Source organism: Diospyros lotus, chromosome 3 (assembly GCF_014633365.1).
Source record: "Diospyros lotus cultivar Yz01 chromosome 3, ASM1463336v1, whole genome shotgun sequence".
Classification (NCBI taxonomy): Eukaryota; Viridiplantae; Streptophyta; class Magnoliopsida; order Ericales; family Ebenaceae; genus Diospyros; species Diospyros lotus.
The window spans coordinates 19,601,598-19,619,496 of NC_068340.1; the positions used below are offsets into that span (position 1 = coordinate 19,601,598).

General features: G+C 40.3%; 2 protein-coding genes across 5 annotated transcripts in view; both read right to left on the reverse strand.

Annotated features, from left to right (window-relative positions):
• Nucleotides 1–9,012: 9,012 nt before the first annotated feature.
• LOC127797279 (peroxidase 11) lies at nt 9,013–11,135 on the reverse strand. Its single transcript, XM_052330035.1, has 4 exons — nt 10,834–11,135; nt 10,270–10,461; nt 9,995–10,160; nt 9,013–9,669 (listed from the first exon to the last, which is right to left on the reverse strand). The coding sequence occupies exons 1-4, from the start codon at nt 11,068–11,070 to the stop codon at nt 9,245–9,247; spliced, it is 1,020 nt and encodes a 339-aa protein (XP_052185995.1). The 5' UTR covers nt 11,071–11,135; the 3' UTR covers nt 9,013–9,244.
• A 1,278-nt stretch (nt 11,136–12,413) lies between these two features.
• LOC127797280 (uncharacterized) overlaps nt 12,414–17,899 on the reverse strand; it is a 30,719-nt gene continuing 25,233 nt past the window's right edge. For 2 of the 4 annotated variants that reach the window (XM_052330039.1, XM_052330040.1), the window contains exons 2-3: nt 13,647–13,746; nt 12,414–13,569 (exon numbers count right to left, since the gene is read on the reverse strand). In XM_052330039.1, the coding sequence (XP_052185999.1) occupies nt 12,747–13,541 (795 nt within the window). In that variant the 5' untranslated portion in view covers nt 13,542–13,569; nt 13,647–13,746 and the 3' untranslated portion in view covers nt 12,414–12,746. The remainder of the gene's footprint in view (nt 13,570–13,646; nt 13,747–17,899) is intronic. The other 2 variants (XM_052330036.1, XM_052330038.1) reach the window with 1 other exon arrangement.

Genomic DNA, 17,899 nt, shown 5'->3' on the forward strand with positions numbered 1-17,899 from the left:
GTGACAATCAGGGCGAGAATCTCGTAGCTTGTTTCGATGATTTCGCGTCCCATTCGAGAGGGAAAAGATGAGAGATTGACCCAAGCCCACTTGACCATGACCGAGTGGGGGGCCACTTGGTCATGCCTTCTTTTGCCCTTTTCCTTGGTTTGGTTTTGAGTGGTTCCCGTACCTCAACTTCATGCCCGATTTACACCTTGATTTCCATAGGACTTTGAATCAACTCAATCGGAGCTCGTATGAAAAAGTTATGGCCAAAAAATCAAAGCAGTGTCGTACCCACTCGGCATAACCGAGTGGGTCATGAAAAGTGAGGGGAAATTGGTCTCTCCATGACCGAGTGGGGGGCCAATCATTTATGCCTTCTTTTTTCCTTTTGTCTTGGTTCGGATCCATCTTCCTTCAATACTTGACTCTGAGCCTTAATAGTGCAGGTGCATCAACTTAGAACCAGATTTACACCTTGATTAAACTGGAATCTCTCAAAACTCAAAACATAAAATTTGTAGATAATTCTCTTGGATTTCCATAAGATTTTGAATTACCTCAATTGGAGTTCGTATGAGAGAGTTACGCCCAAAAAACCAAAGTAGTGTCGTACTCACTTGGCATAATCGAGTGGGTCCTCCCCACTTGGTCTCGGCTCCACCTCTTGCTCCTTCGGCTTGTTTCCTTGATCTCCTACAACCCGTTGGGCCCTTGGGCTTCATGTCCATGTCTCGCAACTATTTTAGGTTTTGTAACTCTCCAAGTTTGCAGGGCATATCAATATCAAATGTGGAAGCTAGAATCAAACCTAACATCTTAACATTAATCGTAAACCAATTCTTACATCCTCATTTCCAATAAATAAGATTATACATCATCATTCCTCAAAACCTTCAGAATTCGAAGTAGCAAAACTTAAATATATGGGCTACATAACATACATTCAATTCATTATACACTTTGTTAAGTGTCATTTCATGCCTCATTCATCCTCGTTTCTACTACAATCTCCATCTGGAACGTTTGAATATTTCAGGGGCAAAGTCCAAGTTAGATGATGAATCATATAAGTGAGGGAACAATAAATATATCTCGTGCATGGATGCAAAATGTCCTTTTCTATTTCATTTCAGTTTGAGCCGACCGTACCTTATTGCTACTCCTCATTTTCACAGCCTTCTTACCAGGCCAAGGTGTATGGGTGCACCTTTGAAAGAGCAGCGGTCTCGGCCTGTACTCTCAAACCTTTATGCGAATACATGATCAATAATATCATCGTGTACATATGCATATTTCATCATCAATACATGTAAATGCAATCTACATGAACATATTCACATCAAGACATGACAACATGATAAAATCATTTACTTAAAATAAAGTTTTGGGTCAAACCACTTACCTTCTCAAGCTTATCAGACTACATTGATATTCGCGCCTTGCCTTGAAATAGGTGAATCATCTCGATTTGTGTGCCAACATCAAAATTCACACAAGTCGCTTCGACTTAAGCCTAAAAGCACCCTAATCATCATATTTGTTTAAATAAACATTAAAACCTATTTTTCCATAATTTCTTATATTTTCTTTATTTTTCTCTCTATTTCTTCCTATTTTTCCTCAATAAATCCAAAATAAATATTTCTCAAATATTTCACTATAACAATTCATAAAATAACATTCCTGAATTTTTAAAATTTTTTAAAAAATTTTACTTACCTTGACTTAGCCTCTTAGACTTCCTCAATATGCGTGCCCTGACATTCAAAAATGTGTCCGATCAATTTTCTAGCTTCGGAATACTCCTCTAGCCTCCAAAATTTTTCTCCACATTTTTTTTTCTTTTTTTTTTCTTCATATCCACTTCATCTTCTCTAGTGCGTCTCCCCTACAACTCCTACGTGAACCGCCCCTGTGCTATGCCCAGCCGCTGCCTCGCGCCATCGTCGAGCCTCCGCCAACCACCACCAACCTCACTGGTCACCATCGCACACCCTCAGCAGCTCGGTGGTTGCTGCTCCTACAACTGGCCGCCACCATGGCCTCTCCCCTGCTCATCGTTCGTTTCCATGGCTACCGCACGATAGCTTTTGTAATACACAAGAACTTTGGGTTATTATTTTAAAAGAAAAATGAAAATTCAAGGAAAATTGGCATTTGAAAAAGCCTAAAAAATATACCGAATCAGTCGAAGGGAGTACCCTAAAGATTAAATGTTTGAGGAAATAGGAATATCTCTAACGAGCATCTCGAGAAATGATTTTTAACATTAAGAGAAATTGGATCAGAGACAATTTTTGGTACAGCTTTGGATTGGGCTGAAAAATTGAATTGTCGCAAGAGGCTTCTAAAAAGTCAACATAACCTTAAGGGGATTCATATTCGGTATATAGGATAACCCTTCAGTGGTTTCAAGAAGAAACAAAAAGGTTTATGGCCAAAATGAAGATTCGGGCCTAAGTGCAATTTTTTAAAATTATCAGAGAGAGGTCGAAATGACGTAATTCCTGGAATCTCAGGGGTCAAATGAGAAATTTAGAATGTAAGGGTCTTAATAGTAATGTTGGAAAACCCAAGGCCCTTGTGGAAAGAGCCAAAATGCAATTCAAGAATGAGAGGGGGTGAAAGTGTAATTTTTAAAAGAGCTTGGAAGCCATGGCTGACCAAGCTCCATCCCATCATTGAATTCGGCCATGGGAGGCTAGAGAAAGTGGCAAGGGACCTCAAGGCAAGACCCTAGAACCAATCTTGGCCGTCAATCGGCCTTAGAATGGCCGAAAATGGACAAACCTTTCGGCCGAAAGTGGCCAGAAAATGGATCGTTTAAAGCAAGCTTTTGAGTTGCTTTCGGTGGGTTTTGGGTGATCTAAGGCTTGGGGAGACACTAGTGGCTTTGGTTGAAGCGAAAGTTGTTGTTTTAGGGCTCGATTTTCGCATATAAATAAAGCTCGAAAAAGCTAAAATTTTCAAAAGTTGGAAGCTCAAATCGAGGGCATTTTTTATCGAATTGAGAGCTAAGGATAGACGGATTTTGTTTCCCATAAGTAGAAGAAGCATTCTGGAGCATTTGGTGAGCAACGAAGCAGAAATGAAGGAGATCGGAGGCCTTGCCAGAAACCTAGGCGGACCGCCTGACCGAGAGTTCGAGCTCTGCGTTGAGCCTCTTCTCGACCTCATTTCAAGCTGATTCAGGTACCATTAGGATCGATTAATCCTGTAGATTGTCTAGGTGTAAAAATCCTAGTTTTCCAGTATGCCGTCGCCAGAGAAGACGACCGGCGCGTGGGCTTCGTGCGGGCTTATATTTTTTTGTAATTTTTTTTAGAATGCTAAGAAAAATATTTTAGGATTTATCATTGAAAAATATTTGGAAAAAATATCTATGTAGGTATTTATTTTGGATTATTATAGAGAATAATTGGAGAAAAAAAGAGAAAAAAAAAAAAGAAAGAAAATTAAGGAAAAATAGTTTTTATTGATTATTTAAGTAAATATCTTGCCTAGGGTACTTTGGGACTTGAGGTGAAACAATTGGTGCGAATTTTGAAGTTTGGCACGAAAACTAAGGCAGGTGCACACTTTTCGAGGTAACCCAAACATTGTGAAAGGTGAGTGGTTTTGTCCCTATAACCCATATACGATATGATTACCTTTCTATGCATGAGATTTACATATGTTATGATCATTTTCGTCATATTCGTTCATATACTGTTGTAGGGGAAGTCATGATATATGCATGACACGATATTATTGTTATATTGAAACTCGTGCATGGGATTAAGATGTCACCCTAAGAGCGTAACCGTAATTCTCCAAGGACAATTGATGGAACAACATTAGGCTTATCCTACAGAGGTTTGGGATTCTGCCTAGGGTTCCGTGCCAGGCTGGTGGGTCAGGGAAGTTACACTAGGGTATCTGTTTACAAATGTTCATGCATCATTCATTCATTCATGCTTATATAACCCTTACTTAGAAGATTTCATCTTCTAATATTGGACTATGTTCCTAGAATATTCCACATTCCAAGCGAGACAAGTGGCTGGAAAGGTAAGGAAGTGATCGAGGCATGAGCTTGAAGGAAAATTTTGTGGGCCCCATGCGGGGCTAGGACCATCTATTACATTCGGTTGTATTGTTTAGGTTTTAACAATATTTTTAATATTATATTGGGGTGATCGATGTGTATGTACCCACGTATGTTATGTTTTCGAGATTTCTTACAGGTTCTGATCCTGCTTTCGCTTATGTTTACAGTGTATCATTCCTTCGCTATGTTTGGGAGTGTTAATTTATAAAGGTTATGTTGAGGATTTATCTTTGGTTTATGTTTGATGTATATAAAAAAAATCCTAGCATATATTAATGCCCTGGAAGGCGGGGTGTTACAGCTTTGTTGTGGCTGCCATGGCCGATTTCAGCATTTCCAAGCCATTTTCGGTTGCTGCCTCGCCTTACCGGCCTTGTTGGAACGTCACAGCTGCTTGCTGCGTCCGTTTTCGGCCACCATCTTGGCCACCAATCCAGCCAACCAACCACACTCTCGACGCCAAGTTTGATGTTGCTCTGCTTCAGCTTTCTCTCGCGATCTCTCGACTCCCAGCTCTCATGAACTCTCTACTTCACTCTTCTTCTTCATTTCCCCCCCCCCCCTCTCTCTCTCTCTATATATATATATATATTATACACTAATCTTTCTCCCTCAAATCACTCCAAACTTTATTGCTAAATTCCCTCAATCTTGTCTACAATTAGTTTTCTAGCTTGCAGCAACTTTGCAACTTTCAGCCGCCTCACTCACATACATGCACAACTATATATGTATATATATATATATCACTTTATATTATCCCATAATAATAGAAAAAATTACACATTTAAATTCCAAACTTCATCTCTATTTCATTTAGATAATTCTCTAATTGCATTTACATCCTCAAACGTCAAATTAATTTGCATTACGATACCGAAAATCCAAAATTAATAATTCATAACTTACTCGATAAGGATAATTTTACCCCAGTGTCCCCACCGGGCTATTGATTCATTTTGAAACCACCTCAGGGTTGATCATTACGAAAAATCGGAGCCCCCTTAGGGTTCCGTTGACTTCCCGGGAGACCCCTACAATGATTTGGTTTTTCAACCTGAATCGAAATTGTATTTTAGCTGTACAGAAAATCATCTCAATTCGGATTTCTTTTAATACTATAAATCCTATCTCAGAACGCTCATCGATACATATCATTTTTCTTAGACAATTACACCCCGGGACATTCCCTACAATCGATTCGGTACTTATAACTGTAAGAAATTACACTTAAGTCCTTAATCTTTTGATAACTTCACCTATGGTCCATGTTAAAATTACTCTTGATCCCTTTAGAAAATTTGGGATATTACAATATCCCTCGCCTCTAACCCTCTCAATTTGGCCTAGTTTTGTCTCAAATTCCAATGGTATGCTTTAAGTTAAACTTGAGCCCTATTTATAGAGTTTTCCGACCAATCCCGTATCGCCACCTCAGGGTCATTAATGGGGCTTCATCATGACTTTAAATGGCTAATAGTTTTCTTCCACACACCCTACTACCTATGCACCTTGATTTGTGAACCTCATCATGACTTCTAATGATCTGTTTAGCGAGTTCATTTCTCCAACGACCCCGTTACAGGTTTTCAACAATTATACCTTGGCCCGAAGCTTTTGCATTTTATACTTTGTCCCAAAGCTTTTGCATTTTATACTTTAGCCTAAGCCTTTGTGCTATCACACTTTCACCTGAATCTTTCAAAGATTGCATTCTTACCCCAAACTTTTTGGAAATTGCATTTTTACCCTAGTTCAAAAACTGCACTATTACCTCAGGACTTTCATAATCCTTTGGGGAATATCCTATTTCCTCAAACATATGATTTTATAAAATTCTTGGTTATTACAAAATTGACCGACCCAAGCAGCCCGAAGAAGATGTTGTTCCACTTTTGAATGACTTCAGGGTGACGCTTTTCCTCGGGGACCAACATTGCTAGGAATAACAACCTTTATCATCAAGTTCAATCTTAGAAAAAACATAATGAGAGTCACATCCCCCAGCCCTTCCCACCTTCCTCGACTAGTTCTCGGTCGACTGAACAGAATAACACTCATGAAACAAGAGGGGGGATGTACGTTTTTCCCCTGAGGGCTGGCATAATAGTAAGGGGAAAGCCTTGGAAGGCTCGTAATAGTAGGAGAAAAGCCTTGTGAAATCTCCCTTGTTCCTCACAGAAGGATTTGGAGCATAATTCATTGGGAGGCACTACAAGCCTAGGTAGGGGCATTGTAAAGGGCTCCCAAACTGGGATGACGTCCTTGCACACATGAACCTTACAGGCTCTGTCATGGAGGATGACTTCTTGCTCGTTTCCCACAGACAACGCTAAATTGTTGATTCCTAATTACAACAATTAAATTTATTTGTCTTAAAGAACAACTCAAGAAGGGTCCAGGCAGAGTCACAAGGTCCGAGGCACCCATGAGGGTCAATAGATGTTAGGCTCAATTCGTTGTCTAGGAGAGCTAAGATGACATGGGGAGTCTCCGAGTGGCTTCTGGGAATCTTTAGGGGCCTTGCTCCTCAAAGAGTATTTGGATAGCTGGTCTTCTGCAGGGTCTCCAGAAGGATCTACAACGCAGAGACAATTAGAAGGCATGCGAGGATATTCCCCATGTGGACCCTCTGATGCCTAAGTCAGATAATGGTGTCTTGAAGTATGAGTGTGAATGTATGTTGTATGTATGCTTTAGATGGGAGTCTTTTGATGGGTTATCTCTTAAAGGGTTTGGGGTCTAAGTCATCGGGTCTAGAGTTTGTGTGTGTGTATGTGTGTGTGTGTGTGTGTGTGTGTGTGTGTGTGAGAGAGAGAGAGAGAGAGGTATCATAGGATCCAAAAAGGTCTATTTGCTGTGGAATGGGCGAGTATTTATAGACACTTGGTAGTGGGGTTCACGTGACACGTGGCATGCTGATATGGGTCTCCCAACTATTCAAGAAAGATGCATTGGATAAGGTCGAAGGGCCTAGAGGTTTCTTTGGGGTTAAAGTCCCCCAATGAGTATCCTCTGGGTGGGTTCGAAGACTTCAAAGCCATCTAATGGCTTGGGCTAGGGAGACTCTGAATAAGTCTTAGGCCTTGGAAATGCTATGGCTAAACCTTTCCGGAGACTTCGGGAGACTCTTGCCCCGAAAGACTCCTTGAGGTCATCCAAGTTTTCAACCTACTTGGAATATTTCTAAGGATTTTAAGATTTTTATCTTTGATTTTCCTAGGGAACCTCATAACAAACCTCAAGTTAGAGAGAGCCCAAAAGGTTTGGCCTACCCCAAGGCTTGACATTAGACAATCCCAAACTTACAATATGGCAAGCTAGGGCCTAAGGTTGGGCCCATAATCGATCTACTTGGTCTCTAAGGATCATATCCGATAGTCTATGGCCTTATCTTGGTCACATTGATCTCACAGACTACCTATAAAAAGGCCCAATGTCCAAGCATTCAAGTACAACATTTATTATGTATTTATTGCATTACTATTACATTATTTTTTAACACACTGATTAACTTGAGTGTCCGAGGATCTATTGAGAGACTAGATTTCACTCTTCTTTCTTGTAGGAAGAAGAGGCAGTTCAAAACACACATGGGTTTGAAGATTGCTATGAGGATCCCAAAACTACAAAAAGCTTAAAGAATGCATAGATATATGACAAATGGAAACATCAAAAACTCACCAAAACTCTTTTTCCCCTTTATTAATAAACATCAAAAAGAAGGAATGCAAAGGTAAAATTTCCAGAATAACCAAGTACAAAATGTGTCTTGTCTCAACAATCATCCATATCACCAAGTATTTGGCAAAAACACTTAATATGAACTGTGGGATCGGCCCATTTACAGCCCATTGGAGCTGAACTATGGGGGTTTCTTTGCAGTAATATACATTTTTTCCCCTTCAAAATAGCATTATTCTTGATTTATGGTATTTACACTTTGAATTTGTAAATAGGGAGGCAATTTCTATGTCGGGCAAATCAGGTTTGTTTGGGGTCATGGACTTGAAATTTTATTCAACAGGAACAGGACAGCTGCGGATAAAGAAATTTAAAATCTGTGTAGGTATAGGTAAGGTATATAAAGAATTTTCTCTCACTGTTATTCTCTTTGTATATATTAGTATAAATAATTGTTTTTATTTTATTGTATATGCTTTTATTATGATGTTTATAATTAAACTAGGACAGATCAAATTCTCATTACTCATCAATTAAGCTCAAGCAAGCAACTTCCTATGGACCCACCAATCTATGAAGTTAAACAAATTATAAACGCCCCCCCCCCCCCCCCCCCCCCCCCCTCCAAAAAAAAAAAGAAAAAAAACAAAGTTGAAAACCAAAGTTGCAAAAACCCTGATCTCCTGTATATTTACATGTATATTAAATCTTGATGAATATTCATGACTTAATGGGCATGAGAATAGAGACTGCATTATCCGAGGAGTACTGATGCAAATATGAGTATTGGGTATCTAAAAAGGGGTATAGGTAAATATAAAGGAAAAAATATATTTGGTCAATTATCACCTCCATCTATAAAAAGAATTAAAAGGAGTTTTTTTTTTTTCTCTTTTCTAAACTTCTTTTGAAAAAGAATTCGAATATGGTAACACGATCAATACAACAATTAAAATAAAAAATAGAATCGAAATTCCCTTGAATTTTAAAACCCTTTCCCCCTTTCTCGATCTTTCAATGGAGACAATCTCTCGATGGGTTGCTTCATCTTCTCTCTCCTCCCCTCTAGTTGAACAAAGGGTTCATGGTATTCAATGAGAGTAATGAGTTGGAATTAATGTAATTGATTTCATGATATATATATAGTGAGACAAAAGTTTAATATGTTATTATTATTTGAGTTAGTTTAACGGGTATTGCATAGAATTAACAAGGCCAAGATCTAACTACTGCAAGACTTTTTGGTTGCATGAGATTGATCAACTTTTCATAGAATTAATAACAAAGAAACAACATTACAGTTGCAACCAGAAACAACCCTGCAAACTTTTCTTTTAAGCAGGCAACCAAATGAATGTGAATGATACATCAAAAGACAAACTTCAGCTTTTAATATCATCTGTGCTACATTAAATCAAATCCGTGGCAATTCAGCCACTTCTTGTCAAGAAACACTGCTGCAAAACCAACAAATCAATTAACTCATGTGTTCACAAACCTGCAATTCTTCCTAACTTCTCCATTGACAAAACTGTCTGGATTTGTGATGTTCCCCAGCTTCACCATGGACTCCGAGAACTGCTCAAAGAAAGCCACTGAATTTTCTGCATATTTTTGGACGAGCTTCTTTGTTTCAACCCCAAAGACGCTGGAATAGAGTTCTTGATCAGAGTTTAGCAGCCCCTCCCCTCTCAGTAGTATGCTGTAGAAGGAGTTGTCGAAGAGGTTTGGTGTAAGATAGTCCATGGCGGTTTCATTGTCGTCTCCACCGCCAGCAGCTGGGCAGATGGATCTCAGGTTGCTCAGATATGTCTTTGAAATTGGATTCATCCCTGAAGTTGCTTCAAAATCGCCATAGATTCTTGCCCGGAAGTTCGTGCACCGCCCCATGCCGATTGTATGAGCCCCTGCAGGTTACAAGCAGTGTTAAGAACCAACATCAAGATAGAAAAGAGTTGCTGGTTTGAATCCTGAATTCCCTGCAAGAATCTTGTTCATCGTGTTTCTTTTTACATGAATAAGGCATCAAATCGACTGGAGGGCAAGCCTTGGTTTGGTAGCTAGCAAAATGTTCGAGTATTAAAAACTGACTCTTTATGAATCTCGAATTAGACTGCAGTTTCATGTTTTATGGGAACATTCAATATTTCATGTTATATATTCTGAAGTTTTTTTTGGTGCCTTGCTGATATTAAACACAACCAAACTGGCGTACGATTGAATGATGCTCACCAGAAAGAGCTACCATGTCAGTGACTGAGAGGCCTTGGTAGATAAACTTGGAGATGATAGAAAGAAGCCCCTCATCTCCCGTTGGAAGATTCAAATCAGCCAGAGCATAGCCTGCAGATTTGGAGTCCTTCCTACCCAGAGGAACATCCCAATAAGGCCCCCCAACCTGCAGACAAATATTACAACCAAACCATATGATCACAGCATCTCTGCTCCAAATTAATAGCATTAAAATGCTACCTTAATTTGACACAGTTTTGCTTGGATATCTGTACCAGAAGAACTGCATCTCTTGCAGCAACAGTGAGAATGTCGGCACAGGAGACGATGCCTGGGCATTCAGACTCCAGCTTGTTCTTGATTCTGTCAATGATCCCGAATCCGTTCAGCGCATGCTTGTTGATTGAAGCTTTCTTCTCTCCTTGCAGAGTGATCGTATCGTCCAGTAAAACCGATCCATCACAGCCCTGTAACAGCTCATTCAAACCAAGTACTTGTTTTAGCAAGCAATTCTAGCTCTAGAAGATACCATAAATCATAAACCACGGTAGAGCCAATTAATTTTCTTCCGAACATATTCTAAGCGCTTTTTTTTTTCGAAAAAATCTTTCAAGACTTTCGGCAATATGTAGTTCAGCACTCATTTTGAGTTTCCATCATCCTTATTAAGAGTAAAATCAAATCAAGGTATGAATTGATTTCAGCTATTAGTTATATTATAGGTTTATACAACTCTCCTTATAATAAATAGCTTTCTATGACAGTTATCAGACAATTCATTCGAAGCAATACACGCAGATTTATCATTTAGTATCCCGTATTTCTTCTAACAAACAAACCTGAACAAAGCAGTCATGGAGGTGCAGGCGGAGAATAAAGGCGGCGTTGCGCGGATCCGATTGCACCGCACATTCCATGTCCTTCCTCACAATCTCAAGCACAGTAGGGCATGTGGATTTGTAGTAGTCCAGTGTCAAAGGAGGGTCAGTTGCATGCAAGCTAGTGCTGAAAATGGACAAAACCACAAGATTAATCATGATGAAGAACTGCACAGAGCATAACAGTGCCATCTTCATGCAGTAGTAGTGTGTTGAGCTTTAAATTTTCTTGAGCTAATTAATTAAGATGGAGATGGGTGGGACTGTGATATATATACAAGTGGGAAGATTTCAGCTGTTTTGAGTGTGTGCTTCTAGTCAATAGAGGATGTAACTAATGTTGGTAAGGTTGGTGGGTATCCATAAACCCAAAAGTTACCAGAGAGAGAGAGAGAGAGGGATTTGTTCTTGACATTATACATGAGTATATATTTCTTAAAGGATTTGGAGAAGCAACCCAACCAAAATCTCTGCAATTTTCTGGCGAACAGCTAATATTTGACACTTCCAACTTTTTCACAGGAAGAATGTCCGTCCAACTTGCCTTTGGACTTCTTGGGTAAGAAAATCTTAAAGACGCAGAAGGTTTACTAATAATAAATAAATTGGATAATAATCCAATTTTTCCTAACTATTTTATTGGCGTGGAGTGAGTTAATTTGTTAGCTGGATGTCTAATGAGAAAATATTAATAAGCACAATCATGTGCTAGATTAATGTCATCTCAACGGAACATACCTAAGAAATTTAACAGTCCATATAAAATGCATAATTTAATCTTTTTTTATTATACAACCTAAACCACAACCACTTGGACATGGGGCGTTACATTTTGCATATATTAAGATATAGCAAAGAATTGTGTTTTTCTTCCTAATTAATTAAAATATAGTTTCTATTGCTTTTCATGTTAAAATTTTCAATTATTATTATTATTATTATTTTTTCGGGGGAGTGCGATTTTGTTCACCCCTTTAACGGGATGAACATAACCCTCAATATATGCCCCTCCGTTATATTTAACCCTCAAAGTACTAAAGATTATGTTCAACCCATTAAAGGGGTGAACAAAATTGCACTCGGGAGTGTTAAGAATTTTACTCAAAATGTGCATTTTTTGCCTTAAAAAATGTGTGGTGTTTGTTTCAGAAGCCAAGTGTGTATTAATATTATGCTTAGGATGATCCCCAAGGCAAACAAAAGGTTCAATCAACACGTTAAATGTTTCTCACCATATTCCTTATCAAACAAGAAATTAAAATTTTCCCTTGCATTTTGCTGACTTCTCTACTCTATTCTGGGAATCTCAAGTAATAATCAATCATACATTTTCAGTTCGACTTATTCAAACCTCTGAAAGTTTCTAGAATCTCATGATCCTCAATCCAGAGAAGCCTCCATTGAAGACCAAATCAAGAAAAATTAATGGGTCCATGTGAAAAAGCTCACGCAGGTAGCTAGTTCTGCTCAAAGTTGATCTACTGAACCCTTCAAATAAATCTGAAATATCTCACAATCAGCCATGCATGTAGAGGGCACAGTTGTAATTAACATCTTAACAATCTATCATCAAATTCTGTTATGGTAAGAGCAAGATTTAGGTAAAACCACCCACCAAAATCTCAACAGATACAAGCAAGAGAGAAGCGAAGCCTTTCTTTTCTTTTTTTCTCTCAGTTCCCATTATGATAAGCAAAGAGGCTACTTTGAAGTTGTACCAAAATGCAAAAAGGGGTATGCCTTGACAAGGTCACAACTACTGCTTGAGAGTTACACAATTGCCAACTCCGAATATTATCTGAATTCAGAGAGAAAACGGGGATGATTGTGTACGCGACGTTAAAAGGGCGGGTGAGCAGTGCAAAACTAACTTATCATGTATATAACTCAGAATCAGCAGCCAGATCCTTTGCCAGACCAAATTTGGCCCATACATCATCACCCTGGCCATCCATTTCGAATTCCAAGCCAGGTAGGACATCTTTGAGCAGCAAAGACTTGACCAACCACGTCGTGGGACCACCAAATTCGGGCCATGAAACAACAAGAGATCCTTTGATATTCTTCAATTGGCATCTAGCCAATACGGCAGCACTTAATCCGTCCACCACACTTCCTGATGGAAAATAGTCTACACCTCGAAGCAGTGACTCCCCAGAATTTCTTTGCTGCGATGTTTCAAGCTTGAAGGCCAATGTTTCATCTGGTGATAGCCTGCCCCTGAAGTTTCTACTCTGAACTGAATCCAAGATCAACACCTTTTCTGGAACAATCTGTTCACCAATCAGCAATTTTGCGACTGCATGAGCTCTCTCTGCAGCAATTGGGTACTGGACAGAGACAATAACAATCAAGTTATCACCATTATTGAGAGCATAAATATTGCAGGATTTGTCCCCGAGAGAGGGTTCAATTGAGTTTCCGGAGAAGGGGATCTCGGGAAGGATGAGGGTTCCAATTAATGTTTTAGAGGACACTTGGTGGAAAACATGAAGAGATGAAGAAGAGATGGCAATAATGAGGAGTGAAGGGCTGATGTGTCTATGTGAATTAGGGGGGGAGAACAACAGGAATGGCGAAGGAAGAGGTGGTGATGGAGGAGTGAAATTGTTAAGGTCGTCCACAAAAAACCTTGAAGGCGGGGGAATGGCCGTTATCACATCTTCCATCTCTTTCCTCTATCCTATTCACCAAATTCTGTCAAACAAGCAAGAAGATATATCATCAGTATCTCGTAATCTCAAACAGTATGCACAACATAGATACTAACTCACCAGTATAGGCCGCCAAATCGGGGAAAAAACTAAATTAAGAACACATGGTACAGATATCAAAATGATGTGCAACCTTCTGTCTTGCCAAGGGCCTGTTTGCCTGTGCAGTGGTGAAGAAAAACGCTTTTTTACTAGTAGAGGCACTTTTGTCTATTTTTTGTACCATTTGACTAAAATTTAAAAGTGCTTTTAAGGACAGCAAAAGCAGAACCAGAAAATTAAATTATTAATGGACAGAATTAACATCCATAAACATTTAAATTTACAATCACTGTCCTTCCTACATATACTAAATATATATGATAATGTATATTCTAAAGAAGTATATTTTATGTGTATATATATTTATATACATAAATTTTAAAAAAATGACGAGTGGCAGCAGGAGCCCCCTGCCACTGCTGCTGCAGCCACCACGGTGATACGCCTATGGCTGGGTCCCAGCCATGGGGGTTTCGTAGCGGCTGGCTTCATTCACTGGCCACCACTGCTCCTTTTCTATTTTTTTAAATACACGTGAATATAATAAAATATATTTTTTAGTGCAAAAATATATTGAAAGCATTTTTATTTCAAAACAGTATAAACTATAAAAGCCTTTGGGTAAATATCCTTTTTGGTAATTTCGTTGTCAAAAGTACTTTTTTTCATTAATTAGCCAAACACATGACAATATTAAAACCATTTTCAAATGTTCTGGTAAAACACTTAAACTAGTGTCATGATCCACGTAGCAAAGAGAGGGAGATAGAGTAATTAAAAGTAATAGGCAGGGAGAAATAGCTATTAACAATATAGGCAATAGTGTATGTTGTAAGGGGGGTACAAGTTTGTTGCTGCTTAGGTGGGCTGTACATTCCCTAGCTGTATGCGGTTAGCCGCACATGGGCAAGGAATCCAGCTATATATTCAACTGATCCTTGCCACGAATGAGTATGAAATTATTCTAATAGAATTCTGACATTCTCTCCCTCATTCTCTCTCTCTCTCTGTGTCCGTTCTCTCTCTCTCCCTAATTTCTCTTCCTATCTGCATTCTTTCTCCTTCGAACAGTCCATTGAATGAAGGAATTCCAACCAAGGTCCCCGGGAGCTGACATTTTGGTATCAGAGTACGACTTGGGAAATGATCGGAGCTGTAGTTACCCTCGCCATGGCGGATGGAACGAGAATGAAACAAATGGAAAACCAACTACAGCAAGTGGCGACATCCATGGCGGACATGCAGACCAGAATGGGTACACTCGAATCCTCAGTAGGAGCGGGAGTGGATAATCGAATTACCCAAACCATGGAGAGGTGGCGAGAAGAAAACCGGGAGCAGAGTGCTCTATTGAGGGGACAACTGATGGAGCAGATGCAACAATTCGTGAGAATGTTCGCATCGCAACAACCAGTGAGACTTTCAACGGAGTTTCCTCCCAGGGAAAGAACAAAGCCAATCCTTCCTGGGGTAGGAATGGAGCCTCTGCATGCTGGGGTGTCGGAATTTGAATTAGAACCGAAGATGATGGAAGAAAGCCTGATGGGAAGAGGACCGGGAGTTCAAGCTCACCGGAATCAGCCGAACTTCTCGGTGCCGAAATTAGACATCCCACTATTCGATGGGGAGAACCCAAGATGGTGGACCAGGAGGTGTGAACGAATGTTCACACTATACCAAGTTCAGGAACAGTAGAAGGTTGTCTTGGCATCCGCTTACTTGAATGAAGCGGGGGACGCCTGGTACCAAGGATGGCTTGCGACCAAAGAAGGGAGTCCATGGAATGTATTCGCAAGAGACCTCTGTACGAGGTTTGGAGACAAGAGTTTGAGGGACGTGATCGAGGAATTTAACAAGCTCAAACAAAAAGGAACGGTGCAGGCCTATCAGCTCAAATTTGAGTTGAGGTCGTTGATGGTCATGCACCAACCCCACTTGACAGAAGAGTATTTTGTGTCGAGTTTTATCAGTGGGTTAGGAGATGAGGTGAGACCGATGGTTAAAATGATGCAACCGGGGACGATGGAACAGGTTGCTGATAGTGCAAGGCTGCAAGAGATGACGATTGAAGCGCTGATGAGAAAACAAAGAAACCAAGTTAAGGGGATCATCACCGGAGGATGGCAGGTGGGAAACAGGGCCACTGGAAGGGATACGGGACAACGAGGCAAAGGGGTCTTGGCTTTGCCTTCAACAGTTCCAAATCCTGCTAATGGGGGACGATTGATGGAGCAAAGGCACCAGGCGGGACTCTGCTACAAATGTGGAGATAAATATTTTTTTGGGCATAAGTGTAAAAGGCAACTGTTAATATTAGAAGCAGAGGAGGATGAAGAAGAAGGGGTAGAAGGGACTCCAGAAGCAGATGAAGAAGACAAATGAGAGATTTCTTTACACGCCCTTAAAGGGTCAATCAGCAATAAGATAATTAAGGTGGAGGGAAGAGCCCGTGATGCTCAAGTCATGATACTTATAGACAGTGGGAGCACCCATAGCTTCTTGGATGAGACTATGGCCCGAAAGTTAGAATGTGAGATCTCCAGCTCCCCCCCCCCCCCCCCCCCCCCCTTTCAGTAACAATAGCTAATGGAAATAAAGTTGAGTCAGTCCTCCTGTGTTGGGTTTTGCTGGGAAATGAACGGTGAAGAATTTGTGGCAGACTTGAGGCTATTGAAGCTGGGGGGTTGTGATGTGGTGTTCGGTGGATGAAGGGGGTCAGCCCTATCAGTTTCGATTTCAATAAAATGGAGGTAACTTTTGAGAAGAATGGGAAGAAAAAGACCCTAACAGGCAGTCAAGAGTCAGGGGTGTGTAAGATGATTTCCAGGAAGAGGTTGCAAAGGATGTTTAAAAACAAACTTTCCCAGGTGGCCCAGCTTTTCTCTATACATGCCATAGAACTCACACAAGAACAGGGAGTGTAGGAAGGGGAGTTAACAATGGTTGTGAACAGCAGCTCGCATGAGCCCTGGAAGGTACAAGAACTCGACTCTCTTAACATGCTCTCAATTGAATTAAGGGACCTTTTCTCTGAGCCATCTGCTTTGCCACCCAAAAGATCACTTGACCACACCATTAACTTAAACCCAAATGCTGAGCCTGTTAACCTAAGATCTTACCGCTACCCACCTGGACAGAAAACTGAAATAGAAAAACTCATCAAGGATATGTTACAAAGATCCATCATACAACCCAGCCATAGTCCATTCGCATCTCCTGTATTACTTGTCAAAAAGAAGGATGGTTCATGGCGGTTTTGTATCGATTACCGCCAACTTAACGCCATGACCATCAAGGACAAGTTTCCCATACCAATTGCGGAAGATCTGCTTGATGAGTTAAAAGATGCTTCTGTTTTCACCAAACTCGACTTAAGATCCGGCTATCATCAAATTAGGATGAGGCTGGAAGACATCCCTAAAACAGCTTTCAAAACCCACCAAGGGCATTATGAATTCATAGTAATGCCATTTGGCCTCACCAATGCCCCCGCAACTTTCCAAGTCTTAATGAACCAGATTTTTTAACCGTATTTACGCAAATTCATATTGGTTTTCTTTGATGACATTTTGATCTACAGCCCCACTTTTGCCCAACACTTGACCCACCTTAAAACTACCCTTGAGGTCCTTAGATTCAATAAATTGTATGTTAAAGAGTCGAAGTGTGCCTTTGCACAAAAGCAGGTGGAATATCTTGGGCATATTATATCAAAAATAGGTGTGAGTACTGACCCTAGCAAGGTGGCAGCCATGGTTGCTTGGCCCAGGCCTCAAAATGTCAAGGGGCTGAGGGAATTTTTGGGTTTAACCGGCTACTATTGACGGTTTGTAATGGACTACGGTGTGATCAGCCGGCCACTCACCAATCTGCTGAAAAAGGATGGATTTCAGTGGGATTCCAAGGCAGAAGAAGCTTTTAGAGATCTTAAGTATGCTATGAGTCAGGTACCCCCACCTTAAGCCTGCCAAATTTTAGCAAAACATTTGTTCTAGAAACGGATGCGAGCGCTAAGGGGATCGGGGCAGTATTGGTTCAGGAAGGGAGGCCGATAGCATTCTTAAGCCAAGCTCTAGCTCCTAGGCATCTTGGGCTAAGTATCTACAAGAAGGAGCTACTGGCGGTATTAATGGCAGTGGAGAAATGGCGGCATTACCTGGAGGGCGGGAGGTTTGTGATTAAAACAGACCATGAAAGTCTGAAATTTTTGCTACAACAAAAGCTACACACCCAGGTACAAAGGAAGGGGATGACAAAGCTAATGGGATTGG